At 38.4% G+C, this 24836-nt stretch overlaps 6 protein-coding genes across 16 annotated transcripts; 4 read left to right on the top strand and 2 right to left on the bottom strand.

Moving 5' to 3' along the window:
- The first annotated feature begins 27 nt into the window (after positions 1–27).
- Positions 28–2251, top strand: LOC105282379 (3'(2'),5'-bisphosphate nucleotidase 1). Its single transcript, XM_011344301.2, has 5 exons — positions 28–156; positions 503–949; positions 1108–1327; positions 1400–1484; positions 1658–2251. Exons 2-5 carry the CDS (start codon positions 592–594, stop codon positions 1913–1915), a joined length of 921 nt encoding a protein of 306 aa, XP_011342603.2. The 5' UTR covers positions 28–156; positions 503–591; the 3' UTR covers positions 1916–2251.
- Positions 2252–2406: 155 nt separating this feature from the next.
- LOC105282381 (beta-1,3-glucan-binding protein) lies at positions 2407–5589 on the top strand. Its single transcript, XM_011344302.3, has 8 exons — positions 2407–2978; positions 3172–3399; positions 3731–3927; positions 3992–4125; positions 4425–4591; positions 4665–4996; positions 5085–5186; positions 5320–5589. Exons 1-8 carry the CDS (start codon positions 2840–2842, stop codon positions 5416–5418), a joined length of 1398 nt encoding a protein of 465 aa, XP_011342604.2. The 5' UTR covers positions 2407–2839; the 3' UTR covers positions 5419–5589.
- LOC105282429 lies at positions 5434–6342 on the bottom strand. The gene is made up of 2 exons (XM_011344378.2): positions 6301–6342; positions 5434–6097 (listed from the first exon to the last, which is right to left on the bottom strand). The coding sequence occupies exons 1-2, from the start codon at positions 6340–6342 to the stop codon at positions 5705–5707; spliced, it is 435 nt and encodes a 144-aa protein (XP_011342680.2). The 3' UTR covers positions 5434–5704.
- Positions 6343–6614: 272 nt separating this feature from the next.
- On the top strand, positions 6615–9301 carry LOC105282383. 2 transcript variants are annotated; one of them, XM_011344304.3, is made up of 4 exons: positions 6615–6702; positions 7181–7303; positions 7367–8387; positions 8545–8590. In XM_011344304.3, the coding sequence occupies exons 1-3, from the start codon at positions 6682–6684 to the stop codon at positions 7514–7516; spliced, it is 294 nt and encodes a 97-aa protein (XP_011342606.1). In that variant the 5' UTR covers positions 6615–6681; the 3' UTR covers positions 7517–8387; positions 8545–8590. The 2 variants fall into 2 exon arrangements, with proteins under 2 accessions (XP_011342606.1, XP_011342607.1); XM_011344305.3 differs by lacking the exons at positions 6615–6702; positions 7181–7303; positions 8545–8590 and adding exons at positions 8724–8830; positions 9011–9301 and having other exon boundaries at positions 7531–8387.
- A 160-nt stretch (positions 9302–9461) lies between these two features.
- LOC105282384 (calcium-transporting ATPase type 2C member 1) lies at positions 9462–19964 on the bottom strand. The gene is made up of 16 exons (XM_020032645.2): positions 19740–19964; positions 16865–17252; positions 14499–14699; positions 14286–14375; positions 14093–14190; positions 13418–13676; positions 12995–13331; positions 12439–12827; positions 12196–12352; positions 11950–12120; positions 11517–11832; positions 11246–11434; positions 10980–11127; positions 10806–10898; positions 10586–10727; positions 9462–10501 (listed from the first exon to the last, which is right to left on the bottom strand). Exons 2-16 carry the CDS (start codon positions 16970–16972, stop codon positions 10368–10370), a joined length of 2832 nt encoding a protein of 943 aa, XP_019888204.1. The 5' UTR covers positions 16973–17252; positions 19740–19964; the 3' UTR covers positions 9462–10367.
- LOC105282385 (E3 ubiquitin-protein ligase MARCH5) lies at positions 19568–24693 on the top strand. 10 transcript variants are annotated; one of them, XM_020032647.2, is made up of 8 exons: positions 19568–19586; positions 20361–20457; positions 21826–22035; positions 22142–22340; positions 22514–22722; positions 22893–23211; positions 23288–23456; positions 23676–24693. In XM_020032647.2, exons 3-8 carry the CDS (start codon positions 21861–21863, stop codon positions 23829–23831), a joined length of 1227 nt encoding a protein of 408 aa, XP_019888206.1. In that variant the 5' UTR covers positions 19568–19586; positions 20361–20457; positions 21826–21860; the 3' UTR covers positions 23832–24693. The 10 variants fall into 10 exon arrangements, with proteins under 10 accessions (XP_019888206.1, XP_011342614.1, XP_011342615.1 ...); XM_011344312.3 differs by lacking the exon at positions 19568–19586 and adding an exon at positions 19984–20125 and having other exon boundaries at positions 23676–24692; XM_011344313.3 differs by lacking the exon at positions 19568–19586 and having other exon boundaries at positions 20277–20457.
- The last annotated feature ends 143 nt before the right edge of the window (positions 24694–24836 follow it).

Raw genomic sequence — 24836 nt, forward strand, 5'->3', positions numbered from 1 at the left:
AGTATACTCGTATAGATACATCAACCAGTATACACATGGCACTCATAACCTAATTTTACCTAACTTAACCTAGCTAACCTAACATAAGACTCGTAACAATACGTGACATGAGTGTTGCTTTGTTACTTATCGTAATGATTATTATTTGAGATAATTGTAAGTAATTAAATACATGCTGTCACAAAACTTTTAAATTTTAATGAAATGTGTTGGTTTTTTTTATATGCTACCTATATTTTATATGTGTTTAAATGTAATAGTTTTGATTGTTTTCTTAAATTCTTGAACTTAAATGGTATTCTCAAAAAATTAATATAAAATTTTGCAGTAAGATGCAATATTATGTTAGTTTGAAATAGACAATACAGAGTTAGTTATTATATCAATTTAGATATATAGAGGCATATTTATCTTTTCTACTGCCATTGCTATTATTATTATTGTTGTGTTGTTAAAGCTCATAGAAGTGAAAGATGGAGACATACTATTAAATCTTTTTCAGGGACGATTTATCAGTGATATCAGTATCAGAGCAATTTATCAGTGATATTACATTTTTCACATCACCATTTGTACAGAGAGATTTACAAAATGGCTCAGAGTGCTGCTCTGTTAACACGCATAGTTGCATCCTCAATATGTGCCACAGTGCAAGCTGGCAAAATAATTCGAGATGTTCTAAGTAAGGGCGGATTAAATATAGTGGAAAAGGGAAAGAATGATCTGCAGACGGAGGCAGATCGTTGTGCCCAACGGTGTATTGTAGCTTCGCTTAGCCGTCAATTTCCAAATATCACAATCATTGGCGAGGAAGAGCCTTCAAGTTGCGAAGTGCCCTCCGAATGGATTGTCACGGAAGCAGATCAGGATGTGTTGCAACTGAAATTGCCGAACCACTTGGAGGACATTAATCCTAAGGATGTATGCGTTTGGGTAGATCCTCTGGATGGTACTGATACCTTATTTAAAGTACATAAGCAAATTCTATATATATACATATATATTTGTGCCTTTGATTTGTTTTATTATTTCGATTCAGAAAGTATGTTCTATTAAAGTTTTATAAGATATAAATTAATAGAACAGTCACCGAAAGATTTTCTGCAGGTACGGCAGAATACACCCAAGGATTGGTGGAACACGTCACGGTATTAGTTGGTGTGGCAATCGGCAAAACAGCGATCGGAGGCGTGATACATCAACCCTATTACAAGAACAACGAGAGCGACGCATACGGTCGTACATTGTGGGGCATCGACGGCGTGGGTTTCGGGGGATTTGCACCGAAACCACCTCCGGAGGAGAAGAGGATAATCACGACCACTCGGTAGCGAGCGATTTAACATTTGCATTTCGATATCATGTTACACATTGAGTATATTACGTTGTCTATTATCAGTTCGCATTCCGATGGCATTGTCCAGAGTGCCATAAAATCGTTGGATCCTGACGAAGTGGCACGCGTTGGTGGCGCGGGCCATAAGGTAATTAATTACGTGAATAACTATTTATAATCCCCTCAGATATAATTTTCGAGTTATATTAAAAATAAATGACTGCACGGAGATGTTATACAGCTATCTGCGTGGAGGTATTACAACTCTCTGATCGCACAGAGAATAATTATATTTGTATTATACTATATGTTTATTCGCAGGTGATTCTTCTGCTGGAGGGAAAAGCTCATGCGTACGTATTCGCCAGTGGCGGATGCAAGAGATGGGACACCTGCGCGCCCGAAGCCGTTCTTCATGCCATCGGAGGCGTCTTGACCGATCTTCATGGAGAACGCTATTCGTATAATCCCGAAACGACGCGCGCAAATACGAGAGGTGTACTAGCTACTGCGCCTGGTCAGTCACATCAGTGGTATTTGAGTCGTATACCTGATGAAGTGAAGCAAAAGTTGCAATAGATAATCATATCGACATACTAATCACGGTATTTTTAATTATTTCGTATATATATATATATTTAATTATCAAAGACGCTCTCAGATGCGGCGTCAAGCGTTTTCCCATATAAACGGCATTGATGTCGCACCTCGTCTTCCGCCGAAATTTTTAATACTCGTTCTCTGGGTAAGATAAACCATGATGTAAGTATACTTACATCATGAGATGAACATTCCACGTAGGGATTTTACACACTTTAATATTCTATACGATATGTAAAGAGCAAAGTACAAAAGCAGCTATGTTTAATGTAATGCACGTACAATAAGAGGAACAATAAAGTGTCAGGTAGAGGTTTAATTTGATTATTTCATTCTTACTTTGATTTCCGTTGAAAATAAGTCCGATTAAACGCAATATCATATTAATAAAAATATGAGAGCATAGTGCGCACGACTTTTTATGTAACGATATCTGTATAGTATTGTCAGCAAATGCGCTTTGGAGGAGCGTAGTCGTTGCTAGTAGATTAAATGATATGCAATTAAATGAATAAGCATGAGAAAATTTTGCGAGATATTTATAGAAGATGTTTACAGTCAATATACTGACGTAGCAACTATCCGGTTTCCCAGCAAGCCGGCCAAGTAGAAGGGAGGATAAAGATGCTCGGTAAGACGCGCAAGCGGATCAGTGATGCGCGATTGCCCATCGCGAATCATCCAAGCAAGTATTCCAGTTGAATCTCTCTACCTGTTTTACTGCCAAACAAACTGGTTGTCCTTCAACAGTCGTATATGTATTAAGAGGCAGCAAAAGGACACAAGGAACGAAGGAAGATAAGAAGACGAAAAACTTAAGGAGCTAATATAAGTAGGAAGAATTTGTGAAAGACAAGGAAGTTAATTAAGTATCAGTTCTGGAACGACAACCGAAATATAGGAATGGCGAAGCATTCGCTGTTAGCAAAGTCGCTCCTCTTCGTGATATTATTTGTGTGTATACGTGAACATCACGCTTATGTTCCACCATCGGCCACAGTGGAACCACTTCATCCCGTGGGATTGCGCATTTCAATTCCTGGTGAGATATAATTGTAATATAATATTAAATAATTATATTAAATTATATATTTGTGATTTGACATATATGGAATATTCAATAAATAAGTTAATTGAGTTAAAAGTTGTTATCCAGAATTAAGTAATCTTATAATTGGAATTCTGTGGTTATTTTAATTTAGCAATTTTAATAGAGATAATGTTATTTGGTACAGACGAGCAAGGAATCACATTGGTGGCCTTCCATGTACAATTCAATAAGGACTTTGATGGACTTGAAGCAGGACAAATTGCAAAAGATATCCTTAAGGTTCGGAATGGACGATGGACCTACCAGGACCGACGCACTCAGTTAAGGAAAGATGATATTATTTATTATTGGATCCATGTTGTGTATCAAGGTCTCGGTTACAACCTGATAGACCAATCGCATCGAGTTACTGGTTAGTTTTGCATCAGTCGAAATTGAAATAGCTATCTGTGTTTCTTTCAAGTTCTGTTTTTAATAAACGATAGAGAATTAGTTAAATAATCATCGATATACATATATGTAAAGATAGTGAAATAATAAATTCATAAATTATAAATTAAAAGATTATAAATATGTAATTTAAAATAAAATTTAATTAAAAATTGTAAATTAAAAATAATTTATGAACGAATACTAATAAAGTTAAATTAAATAACAACACAACAATTTCACTAGAAATAGTTTAAACATTCTTCGGTTTTCGCTATTATTGTATCTTTTTTAATCTTTTTTGTGATTTACAGATTTTTATAATTACGATGGTTCTCAGCACATCATGGACACAGTTCAAAGTGAAAATTGTACGACGAAGTCAGCGACATGGATTTTTGACAATGGTAATCGACGACAACCTTGTCCACATCAACTTCTCTTTGAAGACTCCTTCGATAAACTTGATGATGCAAAGTGGAAATTACTACAAAGTTTTACAGGCGCACCGGTACGTATCGACAGATGAGAAAAATTCGTTCTTATTAAATCATTACCGTTATTTTTATTGCCAGGATTATGAATTTGTTGTATACATGACCAATGATGTAACAGATGCAAGCGATGGTCTGCTACGCATCAAACCAATTTTGACTAATACCAAATTTGGCACGAATTTTGTGACGCGTGGAACAATAATTTTGGAAGGGTAAGCGAATTAAAATAAAAACCAAAATTATAATTTCAGAATTAAAATTAGAAAATTACAAGAATTTGAAATTGTGATTTATATGATTCGATTTAAAGAATGAAAATATCAAAAGTAAAAATTTCTAATAGAATGATATATTTTGTAAAATGTAAAAGACTCGATCTACTGATTGATCCAGAATAGTCAGGAATTTTTGCATAATGAAATTGAATTTTTAACATAGTAAAATACATTCCTTCATTTAAGAAAAAAACAATTTTCATTAAATCTCTAAAATTTTATTTACGAATGTTTAGGTGTACGGGCGAAGTTGGTACAAGCGAGTGTCAACGTCAAGCGGCTGGCTCATACATCCTGCCACCCGTGATTTCGGGGTATCTTGACACAAAAGGAAAATTCGAATTTCTTTTCGGGCGCATCGAAGTAAGGGCTAAGTTACCACGTGGCGATTGGGTGTATCCTGGTAAGAGTTACTCATAATTTCTCACCATCAATTTTATTCACGTAAACGCGTTAGCGTAATTGTGTTTTCCTAGTCATAACTTTAACGAGCGCCGAGAACACGTGGGAATTCGGACTGCATCGTGAGATCAGGATTGCGTCGTCGCCTGGGAATGAGGAACTCAGGTCCCCCGAGGGTGCCGACATTAACGGTCGTACATTGTCCGCGGGCGCATTGGTTGCTTCCGTAAACGAGAGTGACGTGAGCAGCAGTAATCGCTTGCAGCTCCCGAAAAGATCGTCGAGGGAGCTTTGGTCTGATAACTTTCATGTTTTCGAGATTGAATGGAAGAGTGGCCTCATCGTGATGAAGGTTGATGGTGTGCAGTACGGTGAGCAGAACGTGGACAATTCGTTTGGCAAACCGGTGAGCGTACTAGAATGTTGTCATATATTTTTCATAATTTTATTGGACCTTGTAACGACGATTTCTGATAATATCACGTATCTTGCAGTCGTACTTAACCCTGGCGGTAGCTGTGGGAGGCATCCACGAATTCCCGGATCTCGTTACGAGCAGCGGCTACGTCAAACCATGGCGAAACGTTGAGGCGAAGGTTCGTTACTTGATTATTATAAATCTTAAGCGTTACAAGAGCATTCGAAGTAGTCAGATCAAGTGTTTACTGTGAGCTTATCACAACTTTAGCCTTTGGCTTTGCAATCAATAGCTTGAATCATTTTTTCCAGGCAATGTACAAGTTCTATCGTGCAAAGGATTCCTGGTATCCGACATGGGACACGAGAACGGCACTTCAAGTGGATTATGTAAAAGTGTGGGCGCTATAAATATTCCTGTTCATCCAGAGCAGCACGTGCATTTATTACGTATATTTTGTTTAATCTCGCATACATTTTATACACGTCTTTCTTCATGAAGGTATAGCGTGCGTTTATCTAACGCTTTATCGATCTCGTACTTTTTATATAAATATAAAATTAAATAATAACGCAGATAAATAGTTTGTACAAAATTATTTCTATCTTTAAGAGCTTGACAAAGTTACCTCTAAATTAAATTAATACAGTTTGTGGTTTTATTGATTGTACTCACATTATTGCGAGTTGGATACTACTACCTCCTAAAGGGAGGTAGAGGCGGCGTCAAAAAGATACTAGGCGTAGATACTTGTCGAATATCGGGATCGAAACCGTTTCCCAATTGCTCAATGAGTCGCTCTCCTCGATGTCCGTAGCGTCGTTGATACGCTGCTGCAGCACGTGGTCCATCTTCTGGTCCGAATTCGATTTGCATAGGTCCGTTTTCGCTGTTTACAAAGGACACGAAACGTAGAAGACTGGCAACACCACCCTTGGCCCATTCTGGAATTTGGACTTGATTGTACGAGAATTTTGGAGTAATTGAAAAATTGGGTCGATTGCTGAACAACATTTGCGGCCACGTGAAGAGTGAGGAATTGATCGTCCTGGCAGTTCGCGTCAATGTCCCGCTCCAGCATGTGCTTGTCTGTTGATTATTCAGACGTTCAAAACAATATAATTAATTTAGGAATTAATCGCACTAAATTAAATAAAATTAACACTTTAACAGAAGAACACGAATAAAAATGTAACACGATAAAATTTATATCTCCTCTACACGAATAAAAATCTCTCAGCAAATTAATTTTCATGCACGTGTGTTCACTGTGTGTTGACTGAATCACTTACCGTGCAAAGGATGATCATAAAAATTACTTTATCAATGTACATCGTTACGAGAGCGCGTACCGGAAGATAATGTAGTACTGTTCGACCATTTCGCCTGGCTTTTATGCTCTTCCGTCCCGACCAGTGGAAAATAACGTGATTAGAATGAGATATCATGGGCGAATCGATTCCTGGATCACCGATTGTCATTCACGAAACGATCCGTCATACGATTTTTCGAACTCTCCCGCGTCATTGCGTGCAGTTTTTTACTTTCACTATCGGTGTTACGACAACGAAGCCGCGAGTTCTCTCACGAATGAACACGCTGGTTTTATAAATAACGCAGGGTAGTTGCTATTCAACTTCGGTAGCGGTACCATCCCTAAAGAGTGCCAGATCATGATTTCGAGTCGGATATTGGTAAGTTTCTTTAATGAAAGAAATCAAAAAGAATTGAACCAATTTCAATTAATCTTCAAAAGGAGTTTAATTAATTTTAATTAATTAATATCAACTTTGAAATTGTTAGTAAACCAAAAGAATTGCTTATTGTAAAGCATCTAAATCTTTCATGAAATTAGTATTATTAATATTATGGTAATTATTAGGTGTGCAAATTAATACGGTGCTCTTTTTTGAAAAACTTGAGCCTTTATTTATTTTATTTTTTTCGAGACGGGATTTGTCAGTTGTCCGATGGATGAAAAGTATTAGAAAATGATGGCAAATATTTCGAAGATTGATTATTTTTTTGTAATAATGGCTCAATTTCTTAAAAAAAAATTACCAAGTTAATTTACACAATCCAAGATTTGAATAAAATTAGATTGTATTGTGTAATATGTAACAGTAATATTAATATATTTTCTAATGTCTCCTTATTTTGTCCGCATCATAGATTACCGTGCTGATGGCCTTGCTGCTTCACAGCGACACAATTATGTCGTTTGCAGAGCCGACTTATAAGTTTTTACACGATTTCATTCAATATAATGTTGCAGGCATACCTCTCATACATCAAGTAAGTGCAATGATATGCATGACATGATTTTACTTTATTCCTTTCTATTGACCTTTTTTGCAGAGCACGGAATGGGACTTTAACCCAGAGGTGGGCAAGCAAAGAAGGATCCGATACGAACAAGAAAACGGACGTTTTGGAGAACATGCGATAGCAAAATTAGGAATGGGTATTGGATACAAAGGTTCATGGGGAAAATCAGTGCAGAATTAAAAGATTGCATTATCGAGCGAACTGTAATATTTTTAATGCTCTTTCCAACTTTTTTTTACGCGAAATTAAAATCTCACGAAATTAAGATTAAAATTAAAATTTCACAAAGTTAATTTACAAAAATGTTCTATCGATCGATATTAATAATATAATAATAATAATACAAATGTTTTAGCTGCATCATTGTCGATTACGATCGATGATCGTACACATAATCAAACATAAAGAATGTAATTTTTTCCTGTAAATATTCAATTTCAACAGATGCTTGTTGAAATTTCAACGGCTGTTTTTGTCAAATTATTTGTATTATATATTTTGTAATTAAAATAAAAGTGTGTATCTTAATTTGTATTTCATTTATACATGATTATGCGCAATTAAAATAATTATTAGAAATACGACATTTTTTAAATATCTCTTCGGTATTTTCCTAATAATTGTATATTTTTAGCATGTCTCACATTTCTTGCATTTGCTTTAACATATGTATAAATTTTTGTCAGATAAAAAAAAAGTCAAGGATATGTGATCCACGTAGTTGACGTGAAGCAATCAATATGTACAGTACGTACACCGTGTTCAAGAACTTTCACTTTACGCGATGTCGGAAGAAAGACTAGGATGGTAGGGGAATGAAGAAATTCAGACTGAGTTTCGACGCGTATCTAAACCGTCAGACATAGCGTGACCAATATTAGCTTGCAATATCGATTTGTTCCTAAGTTTACTCATTCGATTAGCAGTTGTTCTTCCAAGAAAACTTGTCTCGCGATATTATTTTTATAGATACTAGTGCTACGATACCATTTTTAAAGGAATATTTCATCTGATCCATTGAAGATCGTTTACTATGGCGCATCGTACAACTGTAAGTAAAACTAAATCGTACTGCGTAAAGAAACATATTTTTTTTTACACAAGTATCTTAAATATCCCGTTTATATGAAAATTTCATTACGAAAATTTATATATAGTTATTACTTGTCACAACTTTCTAATTTCTAAACATTATTGCATTTCTATAGAGATTCCGTTTATTAACGATACAACGATAACTAATTGTAATTACTCTATTAAAAATTGCATTAAAAAAGAAAATTACTCTATTAAAAATTCTACTAAAAAAGAAAACGTGCGTATTAAATTGAAAAGTGAGACAAACATCTTCTTTTTATTATACGAAATATTGTTCCATTCCATTCAGTGGCTGATTACGATCGCATTGACGTTTGCCCTTCTTTTCCTCGTGCTAATCGATGAAAGTGCAGCTACAATCGAACCTAAAGCACCCAATTTTCAATACTTTGAACGGTAAGGCAAACTTTCGATATACACAATTCTAATATTCGTTAATGAATTTCCCAATATTCGCTGTAATATTAAAAGTTACTATTTTTACTGCATATTTTATAAAAACAATTCTAAAAACTGACCTAATTCTAAAAAGAGAAAGAGAATCCTCATGTGGTAATCCTCATTTTTGCATTTTAGGCCAAGATATCGGTACCCATATTACGACGAAAATGGTCGGGGAAAGTTGCTATACGGATATGGTGGGCCACAGCTATACCAATATAAAACGTATACACCTCTTGAAGGAATTCATTAATTCAAATGTGTGCAATGTTTCATAAGATTTCCCCCCCAAAAATATAGGACATCTCTTGAAGGAAATCATTAATTCAAATGTGTACAATGTTTCATAAGATTTCCAAAAAAAGAAATATAGGACACTTGTACATATAAGTGTTAAATATTTAAATAAAAATGTTATTGATGTTACCACATTTGTTTTCTCAATTTGAATATATCTATATAATTACGTATGAATATAAATTATTATGGTGTTTATTTAGAAAACAGCTGTTTCGTTCAAATTAAAATTCAAATTGCATTATTTTACCGTCAAAAGTATGCGTTATTTCATTAGTCGTGAAGTTAAGGAACATTGTAAGAGAGCAATTTATTTTCACTGATTACAACTGTATTTTTTAAATGCAATCGACATGCATGAATGGCCTTAATTACAGTACGTTTATTTCTTATCTCTCTGTTCTTACTCGGTAAAATGCTGCAGAATTCGCTTCTCCTGTAACGCGAATTGACCGACAGTGAATGAACGGATATGGTTGAATCGACGCTTCTCCCCGAGCGGGTCTTAAAAATTGTCACAGTATTTATAGAAAACAGTACTGAATATAGAATGATTACGATGAATTCAGTGCAAACATTGCTTTGGATTGCAATCTACAATTATATTATATATTGTAGAATATATCGTAGTCATCGCGATCTATCAAACGTGCATGGAATGTGCAGTAGCGCCGCTATTACCTACGAAAAACGGTGATTGGTATTGTAGTAGTACGTAGTAGTTTCACTGTGAGGACAATAATGAAATATACTCTAATAGCTAATCTATGTAACCTACTACAACTCGAAATGTTTCTCTTCTTTCTCTCCCTCTACGTAGATGCGTTTCGAAAAAATAGAGAATCGCACAATTTGACAATCGTAGACGGTAGGTAAAAAAAGCCGCAATCACTGCGCAATCAATACGTAGACAGTGGAGTCACAGGAAAGATATCGTTATGCTCCTGAATGTGCGTTATGTCTCTCTCTGTGTGTGTGTGTGTGTGTGTGTGTATGTGTGTGTGTGTGTGATAGAGGTGCACACGTGACGAAGTTACGAATGTGCAAGCATAGTAGTCGAGCAGACGTGTTAGCGAGAAGTAACGCGTGTCGATTATAAACGAACGATTGCGACCGATTGCATATCGACGCCGAGCGATAATTGATGCGCTTATTCGTTATGATATTTGTTTGCCTCGTCGGCAAACTGTAACTGTCATACAAAGTCCATCTCAAACTTATTGTAATACTGGCCGTTGACTCGACGCCTCTGCAGTTGCCTCTCGATGAACTTCTTTATCTCGCTGATTACGAAGACACTCGACGTCAACGCCACCAGGAAAAGAAGATCTGAAAGCGAAGAATAAATGCGTTACGCAAGGCTAATGCCGATCGATCTTTATCGATTGATCTTTATGGCCATAAACGTAATACCTCTTGCCGTGAGAGCTTCAGTCTGAAATATCTTCTGCAACGGTGGGAAGTAAATAACAAACATTTGTCCGATGACAGATAACGTTACGGCTACCAGAAACATTTTATTGCTCCATAGACCAATTGTGAATATAGATTTCGTCTACAAGATAAATAAAAATTTTTGAATTGTATGGCGATCTTTTATCTTGATATTGGAATCAAAGGCGTGAAATCTCACCTGCGATCTACAGCTAAGGGCATTGAACATGTCGAAGAATACAAAGCAAGTAAACGTCATGGTAGTTTCCCTCGCGGGATTTTGATGGCCCATCTAAAGACAAAGTACATATGTATAATGTACATGTGTACAAAAAACAGAAAATTATTTCTCAGTTTTTCGAAAGGCTATTACCTCTCTATGGTACACCCATAAAGAACCAAGCATAATGATACTAGCCGACAATAAAACGTTAATTATGAGGTGTCGTGTGATCATCGGTTCCTTCGTATTCCGTGGTTTTTGTTTTAAAACGTCCTTGTCAACCGGTTCTACTCCAAGACTGTGTGAAAAAAATTAATGAATATGTTATAAATGTTTAAAAAGCATGATCAATATTCAAGAAGCAGAAGAAATATTTCAAGTGTTAAAACAATTTCGCTTAATATTTCAACGCGAACCTTTGAGCCGGTGGACCGTCCATAATGATGTTAATCCACAATATTTGCATGGCATTCAAGGGGTTCGGTATGCTCGGTATTAACGTCGCAAGAGCGATCAACGAAAGCGCAGCTATACTAGTACTCAGTTGAAACCTCACGAAGTTGCGAATATTGTGGAAGATTCCTTTACCTTCCTCGATCGCGGCGCTAAAACACATAATGATGATGTAATGGTTAAACTTCACGTAACTTACTCTAACGCATACTTTCAAAGTGGTGAAATATTTACATAATGGTTCCGAAATCGTCATCGACTAAGATCATGTCGGCCGCTTCTTTGCATACGTCCGTGCCGTTTTTACCCATGGCGATACCTATGTCTGCCTTTTTCAACGCCACCCCGTCGTTTACGCCATCACCAGTCATGCCCACTATATTACCGTTTCTCTGTAAGGCTTTTACGATACACAGTTTGTGTTTTGGCGTCACGCGATAAAACACACTAACGTTATTGATGCATTGCTCTAACTGGTGTTCAGACATCATGTCAATTTCATCCCCCGACAATAGCCGACTGTGAAGCGTATCCAATCCGATCATGCTAGCTGGTAGATAATTAAAGTGGTGAGATTTCAATATTACAAAAATTTGTCTATGAAAAGTGCATTAAAATATTTATATATTATATTTTTCTAGCGTGTTTTAATTATTTACTTATATACCTATTGCAGCCGCAGTCTCCTTCGCATCGCCGGTCACCATTTTCACTTTAACGCCGCTATTTAACAAGATACTAATAGATTCGCGCACACGGGGCCTCGGTGGATCGCAAATACCAACTAGACCCATGTAAATGAGATCCTGTAACGAGGAGCCGCGCGCCAGACCAATCACTGCAATCAGAATCGTCAAACATCTCGAAATCTAAAACTTTCCATTGTCATTTGTCATAGAGAGAACAGTAATACCTCTCAATCCTTGTTGACCGATATCGTACGCTTCTGTCAGGAATTCCTGATCTTTCTTCTGGCTAAGGGGATACACCTGACCGTTCTCGTAATATTTCGTACATTGGGGCAAAATTTTTTCCAGCGCACCCTTTACAAAGTATATTTCTTGCCTATTCTGAAGAATTTAGAATTACACATTAGTTTTGTCACTCCAAATAGAAAATGGTAAAGTTACTAAGCAAGAGAAAATGGTGATTTTACCTCGCCGAATTTCGGGGTGCACTTCACAGCCATCATTTTTTGCTCCGAAGAGAACGGGTACTCTTGTAATCGCAGAAACTTATTCGCAATCCCATACATTCCAAATTTCATTGCCACAGCTATTAGCGCGCCTTCCGTCGGTTGCCCGAGCAAAGTATTATCCTGTATGATAGCGTTGTTACACACGCAACCTACTTCTAGCATATTGCTGATAGCGGCGCGTGCGAGATCAATGTTGTCACACTTCCGTATGCATACTTCTCCCACGCCGTTGTATCCTGTGCCAGTAACATCCGCGACGTAACCTTCCGACGTCACTAGAATCGTCGCGGTCATCTCGTTCTTCGTGATCGTACCAGTTTTATCGGAGCATATCACATTTACGCAGCCTGCAAACAAAATAAAGTATCTTTTTACCTGTTGAGGTTTGCGTAAATACTGGAAGAACTTGTTAAATTATAAGGAGAAGCACAAGAGATTTATTTTATTTAATAAAACTGATTTAATTAATTAGGTTTATGTTTCTTTTTTAGTATTTGTTAAAGTTTTAGCTCACCAAGAGTCTCAACGATCGGCAACTTCTTGACAATGGCTTTTCTCTTAACCATTCTCATCACTCCCAATGCCAGGGTTACGGTCACAACAATGGGCAAGCCCTCCGGTATAGCCGCCACTGCCAAGCTTACACCAATGGTAAATATCTCAAGGATAGCCATACCTTGGATCCAGCCCAACAGCATAATGATACCGATAATGCAGAACGAATAGAAGGACAGCTGAGTACCTAAAATGTCCATGCTTCGCTGTAGTGGAGTCTTTGGCGCCTCCTCGGCTTGCATCATCGAGAAAACCTTCCCAAATTCACTCTTTTCTCCCGTATTCACTACAATTCCCTGTATCGCGCGATATCGTAACATAAGTTGATGATGGTGCAATCGTTCCCAAGGATTTTCAGATGTTTGACTTGTACAGAGCTTACCTTGCCGTTGCCGCAGCGTATCAACGTGCCCATGAACGCGATGTTCCTCTTCGATGTCAGTCCATTAGTCTTGAGTAAAGGAGCCGTCGACTTTTGCGCTGGCTCGGTCTCCCCGGTAAAACTGCTTTCGTCGATCGCCAAATCTATGGCCTCGAATATTCTCACATCGGCAGGCACTCTGTCCCCAATATTTAAATAAACTATATCACCAGGAACTAAATTGCGGGCGAGAAATGTCTCTACGCGGCCCTCTCTTAAGCTGAAAACAGAATGTCGAGTAATGGAATATAAAAGCATACGTAATGACGATGTAAAAGTGCATTAAGACAATAAAGTAGACAAATTTTCAAGAAAGGTTGGAACTTTACAGACGATATTAACATTTCCGATCGTTACTCTTACTCGAGGTATTTCTCCCGTTTGAAATAGAAAAACTTCGAGAGATTTCATAGAAGTAAATTTCATCTTCTACAATTCGCAACACGTTAGATCTTCTTTCTAAAAAGGAAAAGGAACGCTCCGCGTACACAGAGGGTTAGTATATCCTCCAAGAACCATACTTCTAAGGATACCGTGAATTTTTGGATACATGCTGCCTCAAGACTGAACTAACGTACTCAATTACCATTGTACGTGGTTAATAAAGCACCTAATAAAAAGCACAAATCTATTTACCAGTGGCATATCGGTGGTACCAATTTATTCAATTCCTCTAAAGACTTCTCCGATCGATACTCTTGTACAAATGCAACTGTCACCACTATTATGATAGCCTATAAAGGAATGGAACACATCACAAACATAAGCGTTGGTTAGGTAACGCCTGCCGAAATTCTTGAAGGATCAACGGACGTTTAAGTATACTTACCACGGTAATACTAACAGCGTCATCGAATTGCCTCATACACACGCTGACAAATGCAGAGGCAAGTAGAAGAAGAATCAATGGATTCTTGAACTGAGAAAAACATGTAGATTTAGAGTTAGATTATACAAAATTTATTTAAATTATATTACGTGTTCTTGTTAACGTTTACGATCATCTTTATATTAAAAGATTAATAAAGAGTGAGATTTGTACCTGTTCGACATATTTCTTCCATAGTGGGTCCTTTTCCTTTACGGTAAATTCATTAAAACCTGTTAACTGTCTTCTGTGATCAACCTCCTGCCATCTGAGTCCCGTTCGCACGTCGACGTGTAATCTAGCTGCTACCTCCTCAGCCCCGAGACTAGCTGATTCGGCAGTTGTCAACCACATCTCGGAGTTGTGCTCTTTACCCTTCAAGAATGTTGACATGTTAAGCTGTCTGTTAACTATTATTATTACGAGGAAAATTCTTTTTGCAAATATTGTACGCAAATTTCGCGTTGGTTTTAGATGTATGTACAAAAACAACGTAAAATGATAGTAGTTGAAGGGAATGACAGTCAAGTATGAAGACGTAGTTGGTCGAATTCGAGTTTTTCGAAGTAGTTCAACAATGAGTCATTTATTATAATTGTTGTACACCGTACATATATGCAGTGTTATCTCTCGTCGCTTAACCGAACGGCAAGAAATTAACGTAACCTCGCGTTATCTCGTAGCCCATGCACGAATGCAAGAGCAATGTGTCACGCGCATGTCGCTCGTCGTGCGCTGTCAAAGCCACGCGAAGCTTACAAAAAAAACGTCGTCAATAATGATAAAGGGAGACGTACAACTCGGTCGCAATTCGAGCCGACCTAGCAACGAAGAAGATATCTACAACCGGCGAAACGGAACAACAAATCCTCCAATGCTAACCTCACAATGACAGTCGCGGCGTTAATCCTCGATTGATGCATCCATCTCTGAGCGAATATCGAGCACGATGCTCGCGGTTCGCGCGCGGATCGGAGAAACGGAGCGGCAAAAAAGCAGCATGTCAGATAAGGAGCACAATCAAGTCAAGAAAGCGAAATATCGCGATGTAGAAGTGAGCTCACTCGTGCACACGAGTGGCTATGGCACTACACGCGTAAGTTCCGTGTAGAGCAACCGATCGGAATGGACTGCCACTTCGGCATTTCCGTATAACACACGCTGTTCAATGCCGCGACTTTCGTAAGGACGGTCGATCCTTCTGCAGGTATTTTTGATTTTCTCGTTCGATTTAATCGACGAAGATCGACCGTACGAGGACGCGGCGCATGTGTGCGCGTCGAGGGCTTTGTGCAGCGACTCTCAACGCGCACGTGCTTCCACGTGAAATTCCACGAAGCTCAAGATTTATCGTAAGATGCATGGCTGTAAAACACGCTTCATACCGCAGAGTTCATGAGAAAAATGACTAATGGTGACATCATCTGTGTGTCCCAATTCGACTTTAACTTTCGGCTCGATTTCATTACGGGTTTTACGTCTGCATGTAAGATGAGATTGGGCGTAGTTTGAACTGTGGAACGAGGAAGGAAAGAGGAAAGTGCTAAAGTGAACGATATTGTCGTTCGAACGGATTTCCAAGATGTAGGCCGATAGAAACGCTTGATTTGTTGATGCAGGTGATTGTGTCACTTCGAGTCACCATGCAAGCGCTATTATTGCTCGTAATCCATTAGCAATGCTCTCATTTTCACGCCCTTGCTCGTTTCATATGGGTTTCATTTAACGTACGAGTAACGTGTGAGTTTTATTTATACAACAAGCAACACGTGTCACAGTTTACGAGTTTGCGGTTCAAAATTATTTCTCGATACTTTCTGCATTGCATTATTATTGAAACGTGGACTTCAGCCTGGTGCTGAATTTAAACTTTTTATGATATTTGCGATGGTTATGATAATTACGATAAATCATTCGTAAGTTTATCTAGTTTTCAAACTAAAGGGATATTTAGCAACACTTATAAATTTAAATAGATTATGATGTAATAAAACGAACCGATAATTTGTTTGGCTCAGATGCAAGCGCGATTACGAAAGATCGATACCTTGCCGAATCTTCCTCGATCGAGAAAATCTAATCGCTCGGTCGCTTCGAAAATATAATCGCGTATTCATTCCTTGCACTCGAGTCACCACGCGGTGGATTTTGTCGCATTTTACATGTACACGACTTGACGCTTAAGAAACTGGCTGGATCGATATCAAAACATTTGGACACACACGTGTTACTTCGGCTTCGAGCTTTGACCTCTCCTCCGCTCACGATATCTACCGCATTATTAATTCAACATTACTTGTACGACGTCGTGTGTGCAGTAGCTTGGATAAACCTGACTCAGTTGTCGCGGACGAATAAATCATCGGAAACCACGTCACGACTGTCAACCTGCTATGCCAGTTAAGATTGATGACTCTCGAGTTTTTCCCACTTCTTTCCCTATTATCATGGTTCACTTCTTTGGGAGACATATCTATACATAGAAAAAGAGACTCTCCTATTGGAGTCGCAGGAACGTTTCGATCCGTCGCTAGACTTACCTCTTCTAGCGACGCATTCTCGTTGTGTTCCTTGTCGTCGTTGCGGATCTCGAAGCCGGCGTCGTCCAAGAGTTGCTCGTACTTGGCCTGGTTGCCGGTGTCTCTCATCGCGAAAAAGGGTGGAAAATTTCCTCCGAGCACCGCCTATCCACCGTGTGCTCTCCACGCTTTTCTCCTCCGAGGGAAACAGGAAGGGAAAATGCAGTCGGACGAGGCCGGGGATGGAGGTACCGCCAGCTGATCCGACACACCGCCGAAAACGCGCGCGCTATCGATTCGCGCCCTCTTCTCTCCTCCTGCTCCTCGTCTCTTCTTCTTTAGTCCGGTTCACTCAGTTCGCCAGGGAAAACGGGAACGCTGTGGCGCATCGTCCTCTCCTCCTGTGCCACTGTGCAAACAGACAAAACAGAGACCGATTTCAGTACACGTGATCATCGCTACCTCTTTCTTCCTCTGCGTCCTACTCTGTATTATTCAAAGTGATTTCTAGTCACGCGAAGGCTACCCTCTCGCAGGACGATTCAACTTGGCTTGAATTTTTTTTAGCAGACTTACGTTTAGCGTACCTACTGACTGACTGGCTGACAACGCGATAAGCTAATAGTGTTCTCTTTTTACATTTTATCTATTTCAATAAATGTACTGGGCGTCGTTTTAAATCTATCGCTGCTTTTTATAGATCGTTTGATTAATAAAGTCTTTCTTTTTTACAAAAATTCTATAAATTCTTTGCTTTAAATTTATTTCTTCAAAACGTTAATATAAAATTTTGTTAAAACCAGTCTTATTATAAGTAATATGATTATTTACTGTCATGATTCTTGATTGCAGTTTTCGTAAAGTTTTACTATGATATCGAGTCGTATTCGCAGCATCATGCAAGAGACGGAAATGTTCTAGGCCAAAGATCCCGACCGAATCTGATTCATTCCTGGGGTGATGCGTGCAATTTTGAAATACTGAAGGTCGAGATATTTCCGACAACAAGGAGAGATTAAGTTATTAAAAACAATTTTGCATTCAAAAACACGTGGCTCATCCAAAACACTTTCTGCAACTGGTGAAAAATGATATAATAACGATATCAGCTTAAGAATTATCAATTCAATTTCGACCCAAATTGCAACGAATTATTTAGAAATCACATTAATAGTAGCAAAACGTTAGTAAATAATGTGTCAAAATAACGCAATAACATTATTTAAACAATCATTCATGGATACTAATGCTACTAAATACTAATTTAATCTTGTAAGTAAAATGTTACATTATATATATTATAGATAAATGAAATATTTTATATGTGTTGCATGTATTGTAAAGGAAGTTGTGTTAGATTTTCTGAGAATATCCTGATAGTCCATAAAAGCCAAGGACACGCTTGAAATATTTGAGTAAACGCTATCGATCAATGATAACGGATGCGATGTTTGCAAATGGCACATCGAGCAGCTGTGCTGTTCATTTATACTGAATTATAATGTGGATTCTCGGTGAGAGCAAATTTAGAGTTAATTTTTCTGGACTGATATCTGTGAATATTTCTGATAAACAATCATCTCTGTTTTATCATACAACGCGTTAGATAAATTTTTACGTCAATTTTACGTAATACGGAACGAGAGATTATGGAAATGAGAATTATGATGTAAAACGCTTATTGTTTGCAGTTATCGAGGGACAATTGTTTCTCACGTCAAGTGCTTCATAATCATGCATCTTGGAAACAATTATTGCATCGCATTTAATTTCAAGATTTTATATACTTGATGACGTCTGTTTAATCTTAATTTTTTTAAAGAGAAAATGTATTTGATAACATTCATAACAATTTCACTGATGTAACCCGAAAGAAAACAATGACCCCAATGACGACAGCACGATGAATATATCAGTTTGATTGCTCTATTAGGGCTCTGCATTGCTATATCGCCACTACGGTCGCGTTGTGTGCAAAAACCTTATAGCATCTTGTGCATGGACGAATTGCAAACTCGATGAAATATCGCTAGTTAAACATATTAAAATCATTCAGAATTAATCGATGACAAATATCAAAAACATTTTATCATAATTCATGTATAAATTCCATTCTTATTTGTAATTCGTTTGCATATACATAGTGTCAAATTTTTTCTAAACACTACAGAAAAGAAAACAAAGTATCGGAAGAATTAATTAACTGTACATTGTAATTAACATTGTAATTAACTGTACAGTGTAATTAACAGAAAACGTGTATAAAAGAAATCTATTTTTAACGTCACTTGTCTGACAGTCGTTAATTAGCAGCTGCAATAACTTATCATGCGATAATTGAAATATTAACACCAGTTAACTCTTGTAATACTTTACATATATAAATATCCGCTATTTTTTAAGTTGCAGTATTGGCTACAATATAGACAGGCATCGGACAATCGATTACAAACTGCGATCGGCGTTACCGATACATGCAGACAATTTTTGATTTAGTTGTAATTAGAAATTAAATATGCTCAGGAGAAAAGGAGAGGAGGAAGGGGAAAGGAAAGAGAGAGAGAGAGAGAAGTTTCAATAGAGCATGATTGAAGACAACAGATCGATTCTTGTTGGTGCGCCGGGAGCTCGACGTTTCTAGCAACTCTCCAATCCGTCAACGAACCCGATCAGCAAACCTGGACTACATGAAGGCGATCACGTGAACCGGGCGGCAAGTCATTACATATACACGTATACACGTGTGAGTATGTGTGCGTGCAGTTGTGTTTTTTCTCTTCCCGCAGGTAAAAATCAATAATACGGTCGCGATGTAACGTGCATACATACGTGTCGCTCGGTGAGCCGCGGGAAACGCTGAAATCGCGTCGGTAACGAGAAGGTTACGATACCTTACCTTGCGACAGCTCGCGGGTCTGTGTGTGAGAGATTGAGGATTCCTCGAGGCGCGACTCGACACCGGCGCGGACGATTCAAACACCGAACTCGCTCGTAAATGCGCGTCTAACACACATTCGACACGTTCTCCGCACTCGCGGGAACAAACTGACGCGCGCGCGATACGTGGTCGCGTGTGCTCGCGTGAATTCGGCCGCGGTCCACTTTCATGTCCGAACCAGTCCGAGTGCCCCGACACTGCCCGATACCACTCGTGGACGGAAGGTCGATCGACCAGCCGACCGACGAGACGAAACGAGGCGAGCCGAGCCGAGTATGTACAAGGCGAAGTTGTTCCGAATTATTCCTGTTTCCGCGCAACAAGCAGCGCCACGTGAGATATGGGTGCGTTCCGTTTCACGCCTTTCGACTTGAATGATTGGCAAGTTCGAGATATCAAAGATACGTTCAGTGACACGACAATCGATTGTCGAAACACGCTCGATATACACGAGTCTCTTGATTCCGCTTGATTTATGTCCAGTCCATGCTAATCTCCCATGCTATCGTCACGTACATCACATATATCCCAATACATCCTCAGACAGCTCCAGAAACATAAATTCCTTTCACTTTACAGATTGCACTTTCAGCATTGGCACACGAGAGTGAGTCAGGTTAACATCAGGCGGACGCATCAAGTGCCAAGCTGGAGCTGACCAGCCTGCTGCAACAAAGTACGGATGAAGTCTACATCTTTCAAAAAATTGAAACCGCGTCGTGACGTTGTCAATTATCTTGCCATGCGATGAGAATCGGCAGATCAGTACATCTACTCAGTCAAGTACAACGCTCAGCCAGTAATCGGGCAATTCTGTCAGCTGAAAATTCCCCCCCGGAATTGATCTCTTCTCTGCCGAAATGTCCCAATGCGATAGCTAGGTGCCTGTATATACAGCTACACATACAAAATTACAATCTCCCGTGGTCCATTCGTCGACAATCGACTCGCGAGTGCGCGATGCATCGGCAACGGATATAGCGAGGGTCTCGCTCGGAGGAATTCCGTCTTTCGCCTCCGAAATCCGCGTAATTAACGCAGAGAAAGTGAGGAGAGCGATCAGATGTGGACGAGGACAAGGTCGTGGCTCGTCCTGCGGTTTTCACCAATCGATGCCAATTCAGTGAGGACCGAACGTTTGTCCACGGTGTACGCAGCTGGTCGCAGTTGGAATCCTCGGTGTTCCTCCGGCGAGGAACGAGGAAATGTATACAAACGTCGCGCCAGAACAACCTGTCTGAAGTTGCCGCTTGTTTTTGCCAGCCGATCACGTCGTGTTTTTGCATCGTCATATCCGAACGTAGCGCTAATCGCTAACCGCGGTCAAATCGCTCGCGGGGCGCTCGGGCTCGAGGGCAATTCCGCGAAAATGCGTGGACGGTTTTACATGGTTCACGTTTATTCCTCGACGCAGATGTGGTGATCAGTCTGATTTGTTCACGCCGCGTGGTGTATCGCGGGCCTTTCGGATTCGCGCGATCGAGAATCGTTCGCGAACGGCCACGACCACAACTCGTCGGCGCTTACGTATGTTAATATTGCTCAACAAATCACAAGGACGCTTTGTTATCAAGGTGAAAAGTCCGATGTGTGTCGAGCTTTCTATATATTATTATCCGTTTCACTTGAACGCGGACTTCGTCGTGTGTACTTATCGCGCATCTCAGATGTTGCGCAAAATACGTTGAGTATTTAAACATCGGTGTTCAATTAAGCAAGTTGGTAACACTAAATAACGTCCCGGCGACGCAATATAAACGCGTCCGTCTATAAAATTATCTTATTGCGTGGGTTGCGCTCGTCGCACAATAAGAGTGCATGTGGTTTTGCACGTATAATCACACCGTGATGTTTTTAAGTACGGACGTCAAAAAAGAAAAACAAGACAGATATTAATCAGATTCATGAATTTACGTAAGATTTATGCAATTTCTAAGTATCTAGAATGTTCTACGTTGAGGAAAAACGACGCGTTGGTGATACATAATGTATGAACAATATGTAGTAACCTAACTGACATTTCAATGACATGTCTTTTTTTAAGATGGTGATGAACTTGTGATTCTTCATCGACTCACCATGTCAGATGATTTGCCGCATATTTCGTATGGGGTCGACAGCCGTGGTAGGATAGTGCGCATCGAGTCCGGTATAAGTAGAACGAACATCAGACGTTTTCCAAGCATAGAGGAGGCCCTGAGGAGACTTAGTACAAATCTGCGATCAGACAGACAAGCCAGTGATTCCAATAATGGTAATAATTTACAGCAAAAGGAGAATTCTTTTGTCAAACGTCTTTGAGAGAGAGAGAGAGAGAGAATATTTGTAAACTAAACTTATGTTCTGCTCTTTCTCTATAGCAGTCTCTCTTTCTATAGTAGAATCCGATGCTCAAATGGAACAAATAGCATCCGAAGAGGAAGATGTACGGTATGTATGGGACGACGGAACAGATCCGGAGATATCTATCGACGTCACGGATGGAACGGATGGGGCAGATAGAGCAGATGGAGCAAATCACAATACTACTAGCGAATCATCATTGACCCCCGACGAAGAGTAAGTTCATGTTATTGTTTAAAATCATGTCATTGAAGTAGAAAAACTTATTTTGCTTTAATTGAATATTTTTCAAGCAATACATATCCTCTGATCGTTTACTATTCTTAGAATAGTAAGTTGCAGCATTCATCTCAGTTTATAGCAATCTATGATAGTAACTTTTTATTTAGCAGGCGTTACTGCTGGGTGTGCTTTGCGACAGAAGAAGATGACGTAACCGCGGCATGGGTGAAGCCATGTCACTGTCGAGGCACTACCAAGTGGGTTCACCAAGGTTGCATACAGAGATGGGTGGATGAGAAGCAGAAAGGCCACGCCAGTCATACTGTAGCCTGTCCGCAATGCAACACGGAATATATTATAGTTTATCCAAATATGGGTAAGTGTATATAATTAATCGAAAAAGTTTTTAATATTAATATCAAAAAAATTTTTATTGCCAGACCCACGCTTCTCTTTCTGCGCGGTTACATCAGATCAGATTATATCAGATTTATCTCTCAATCGTGTTTCCTATAGTTGAGTAATGTGTGTGCAAATTAATTACAGGTCCACTAGTGATAGTGCTCGATACTATTGACGCAGTTATCTTCCGAGTATGTCCCTTTATCGCTGCTGGTATAGTAGTTGGTTCCATATACTGGACAGCTGTAACCTACGGTGCAGTCACTGTTATGCAAGTGGTAGGGCACAAGGATGGGCTGACTATGATGGAGCAGGCTGATCCTTTGGTCCTGCTGGTCGGCTTACCCACCATTCCGATTATGTTGGTGCTAGGAAAGATGCTTAGATGGGAAGATCAGGCGCTGAGCTTTCTAAGGCGACACGCATCGAAAGTTCCTATCTTGAGGCATTTCCTTCCTAGTAGGTCGGTAGATATGATTAACAATATTATTAGCATTCAAATAAATAACTGTTTGTTCATCGACGTGTCGTCGTTACAGCTATTCTGACGTGAACACGAGTATACAGTCTGACGATATACCACCGATGAACGATCCAGTATCCGCGACGCGTATTCTTTGTGGCGCACTTTTGTTGCCGACCATCGCCAGCCTATGTGGAAAACTGTTCTTTGAAAGCATAAGTTCCAATTTTCAGAGAACACTTTTGGTACGTATCAATCTTTCGACTTGTAATAATAAATGAGAGGGGCAGGGGGAGTTGAATATCTGGCTAATTATATTAATATCGAAAGTTATCTTTTTATTATTACGATATTATATCGTAATCCATTGAATTCTATAAACAGTTTTGTGTACACACACACACACACACACACAGAAATGTTTACAGAATTACTATATTCTTTTATTCTTTTATTTCTTATAGGGCGGTGTAGCTTTTATAACGATAAAAGGTGCATTCAAGATTTACCATAAGCAACAACAGTACAAAAGACAATGCCAACGTCGTGTAATGGATTATACAGAAAGTAATGTCGCATTATATAGAAGGCAGCAAGATTCCGAAAATGACCGAACTTAAATAAAATGTCAACTAATTAATATTTGAATAATAATGTTTAAGTTTGATGCAAATTTATGCGAGCGAAACTTCTCGAGATGTAAAACAGCTTGACTTTCCAGTAATATCTGACTAAATTTGGCGGATATAATTTTTCATACATATTTATAGCGTCATATATATATATACACACACACTAATGATCGTAATGTGGTGCATTGTATTAAGGCAGTTGTATGTATATATAAAAATAGATATCCCTAAGCAGGTTTATAGTCAGCGGTTTGATTTATGATTATATTTTTCCCCAGAAAAGAGTCATGTTGAATAATTTGAGACATCCTTGAATTTACATTTAGGGGACAGTACTTTTTAATGATTGTTATATTAAGCAAGTAATACTATTCTTCTTTTATTTTCGATTGTATTTCGTATTTCAATCTTCCTTCGCAATTACTTTTACTTACATTATGTATATTAAAAATTATCTATAATTTACTAAACCTAAGAAAGAACTATTTGTTACGAGTATAAAAAATGCAAGTAAAAATGAAGGAAAATTAACAAATGTTGACAAATTGCTGTGAATAATATTTGTTATTCTCTTATATTTAGAGTATAAATAATATATGCCCATATATACAATGTGTATAATATACTATTCAAATATACTCAATATATACATATGTGCGTGTGTGTCCACGCATACACGCATGTATATATATTCACCACATGTACCTATACACATATGTGTATCTATGCATAAATCTTTATTATATTATAATTAAAATTTATAGGCTATATTTTTTTTGTAATCTAATTTCACATGTAAATGCTGTTATAAAATAATCCATAGCAAATATAGAAACTAATTATACACACATACATGTACATATATTATAACAAAACCCTTCTATAATATAGCCAGTTTTACCTTTGAATTAATTTAATGCTATCTTTTGTTTTGAATCAAGTATAAGTAAAAAGATGATTAATATAAGGCATCGAATTTTAGGAAATAAAATT

The sequence above is a fragment of the Ooceraea biroi genome, chromosome 7, assembly GCF_003672135.1.
Source record: "Ooceraea biroi isolate clonal line C1 chromosome 7, Obir_v5.4, whole genome shotgun sequence".
Classification (NCBI taxonomy): domain Eukaryota; kingdom Metazoa; phylum Arthropoda; class Insecta; order Hymenoptera; family Formicidae; genus Ooceraea; species Ooceraea biroi.

Coding starts and splice junctions, on each gene's coding strand:
- LOC105282379 (XM_011344301.2), top strand. CDS start 592: ATGGCTCAGAGTGCTGCTCTGTTAACACGCATAGTTGCATCCTCAATA. Junction 950..1,107: donor TTGGGTAGATCCTCTGGATG/GTACTGATACCT, acceptor GATTTTCTGCAG/GTACGGCAGAATACACCCAA. Junction 1,328..1,399: donor AGGATAATCACGACCACTCG/GTAGCGAGCGAT, acceptor GTCTATTATCAG/TTCGCATTCCGATGGCATTG.
- LOC105282381 (XM_011344302.3), top strand. CDS start 2,840: ATGGCGAAGCATTCGCTGTTAGCAAAGTCGCTCCTCTTCGTGATATTA. Junction 2,979..3,171: donor ATTGCGCATTTCAATTCCTG/GTGAGATATAAT, acceptor TATTTGGTACAG/ACGAGCAAGGAATCACATTG. Junction 4,997..5,084: donor ACAATTCGTTTGGCAAACCG/GTGAGCGTACTA, acceptor CGTATCTTGCAG/TCGTACTTAACCCTGGCGGT.
- LOC105282429 (XM_011344378.2), bottom strand. CDS start 6,342: ATGTACATTGATAAAGTAATTTTTATGATCATCCTTTGCACG. Junction 6,098..6,300: donor TTATGATCATCCTTTGCACG/GTAAGTGATTCA, acceptor AATAATCAACAG/ACAAGCACATGCTGGAGCGG.
- LOC105282383 (XM_011344304.3), top strand. CDS start 6,682: ATGATTTCGAGTCGGATATTG. Junction 6,703..7,180: donor TGATTTCGAGTCGGATATTG/GTAAGTTTCTTT, acceptor TCCGCATCATAG/ATTACCGTGCTGATGGCCTT. Junction 7,304..7,366: donor GCATACCTCTCATACATCAA/GTAAGTGCAATG, acceptor CCTTTTTTGCAG/AGCACGGAATGGGACTTTAA.
- LOC105282384 (XM_020032645.2), bottom strand. CDS start 16,972: ATGAGAGACACCGGCAACCAGGCCAAGTACGAGCAACTCTTGGACGAC. Junction 13,677..14,092: donor GTACCACCGATATGCCACTG/GTAAATAGATTT, acceptor TTCTGTTTTCAG/CTTAAGAGAGGGCCGCGTAG. Junction 12,828..12,994: donor GCCGATCGTTGAGACTCTTG/GTGAGCTAAAAC, acceptor TTTTGTTTGCAG/GCTGCGTAAATGTGATATGC.
- LOC105282385 (XM_011344309.3), top strand. Junction 22,341..22,513: donor TCATTGACCCCCGACGAAGA/GTAAGTTCATGT, acceptor CTTTTTATTTAG/CAGGCGTTACTGCTGGGTGT. Junction 22,723..22,892: donor TATAGTTTATCCAAATATGG/GTAAGTGTATAT, acceptor AATTAATTACAG/GTCCACTAGTGATAGTGCTC.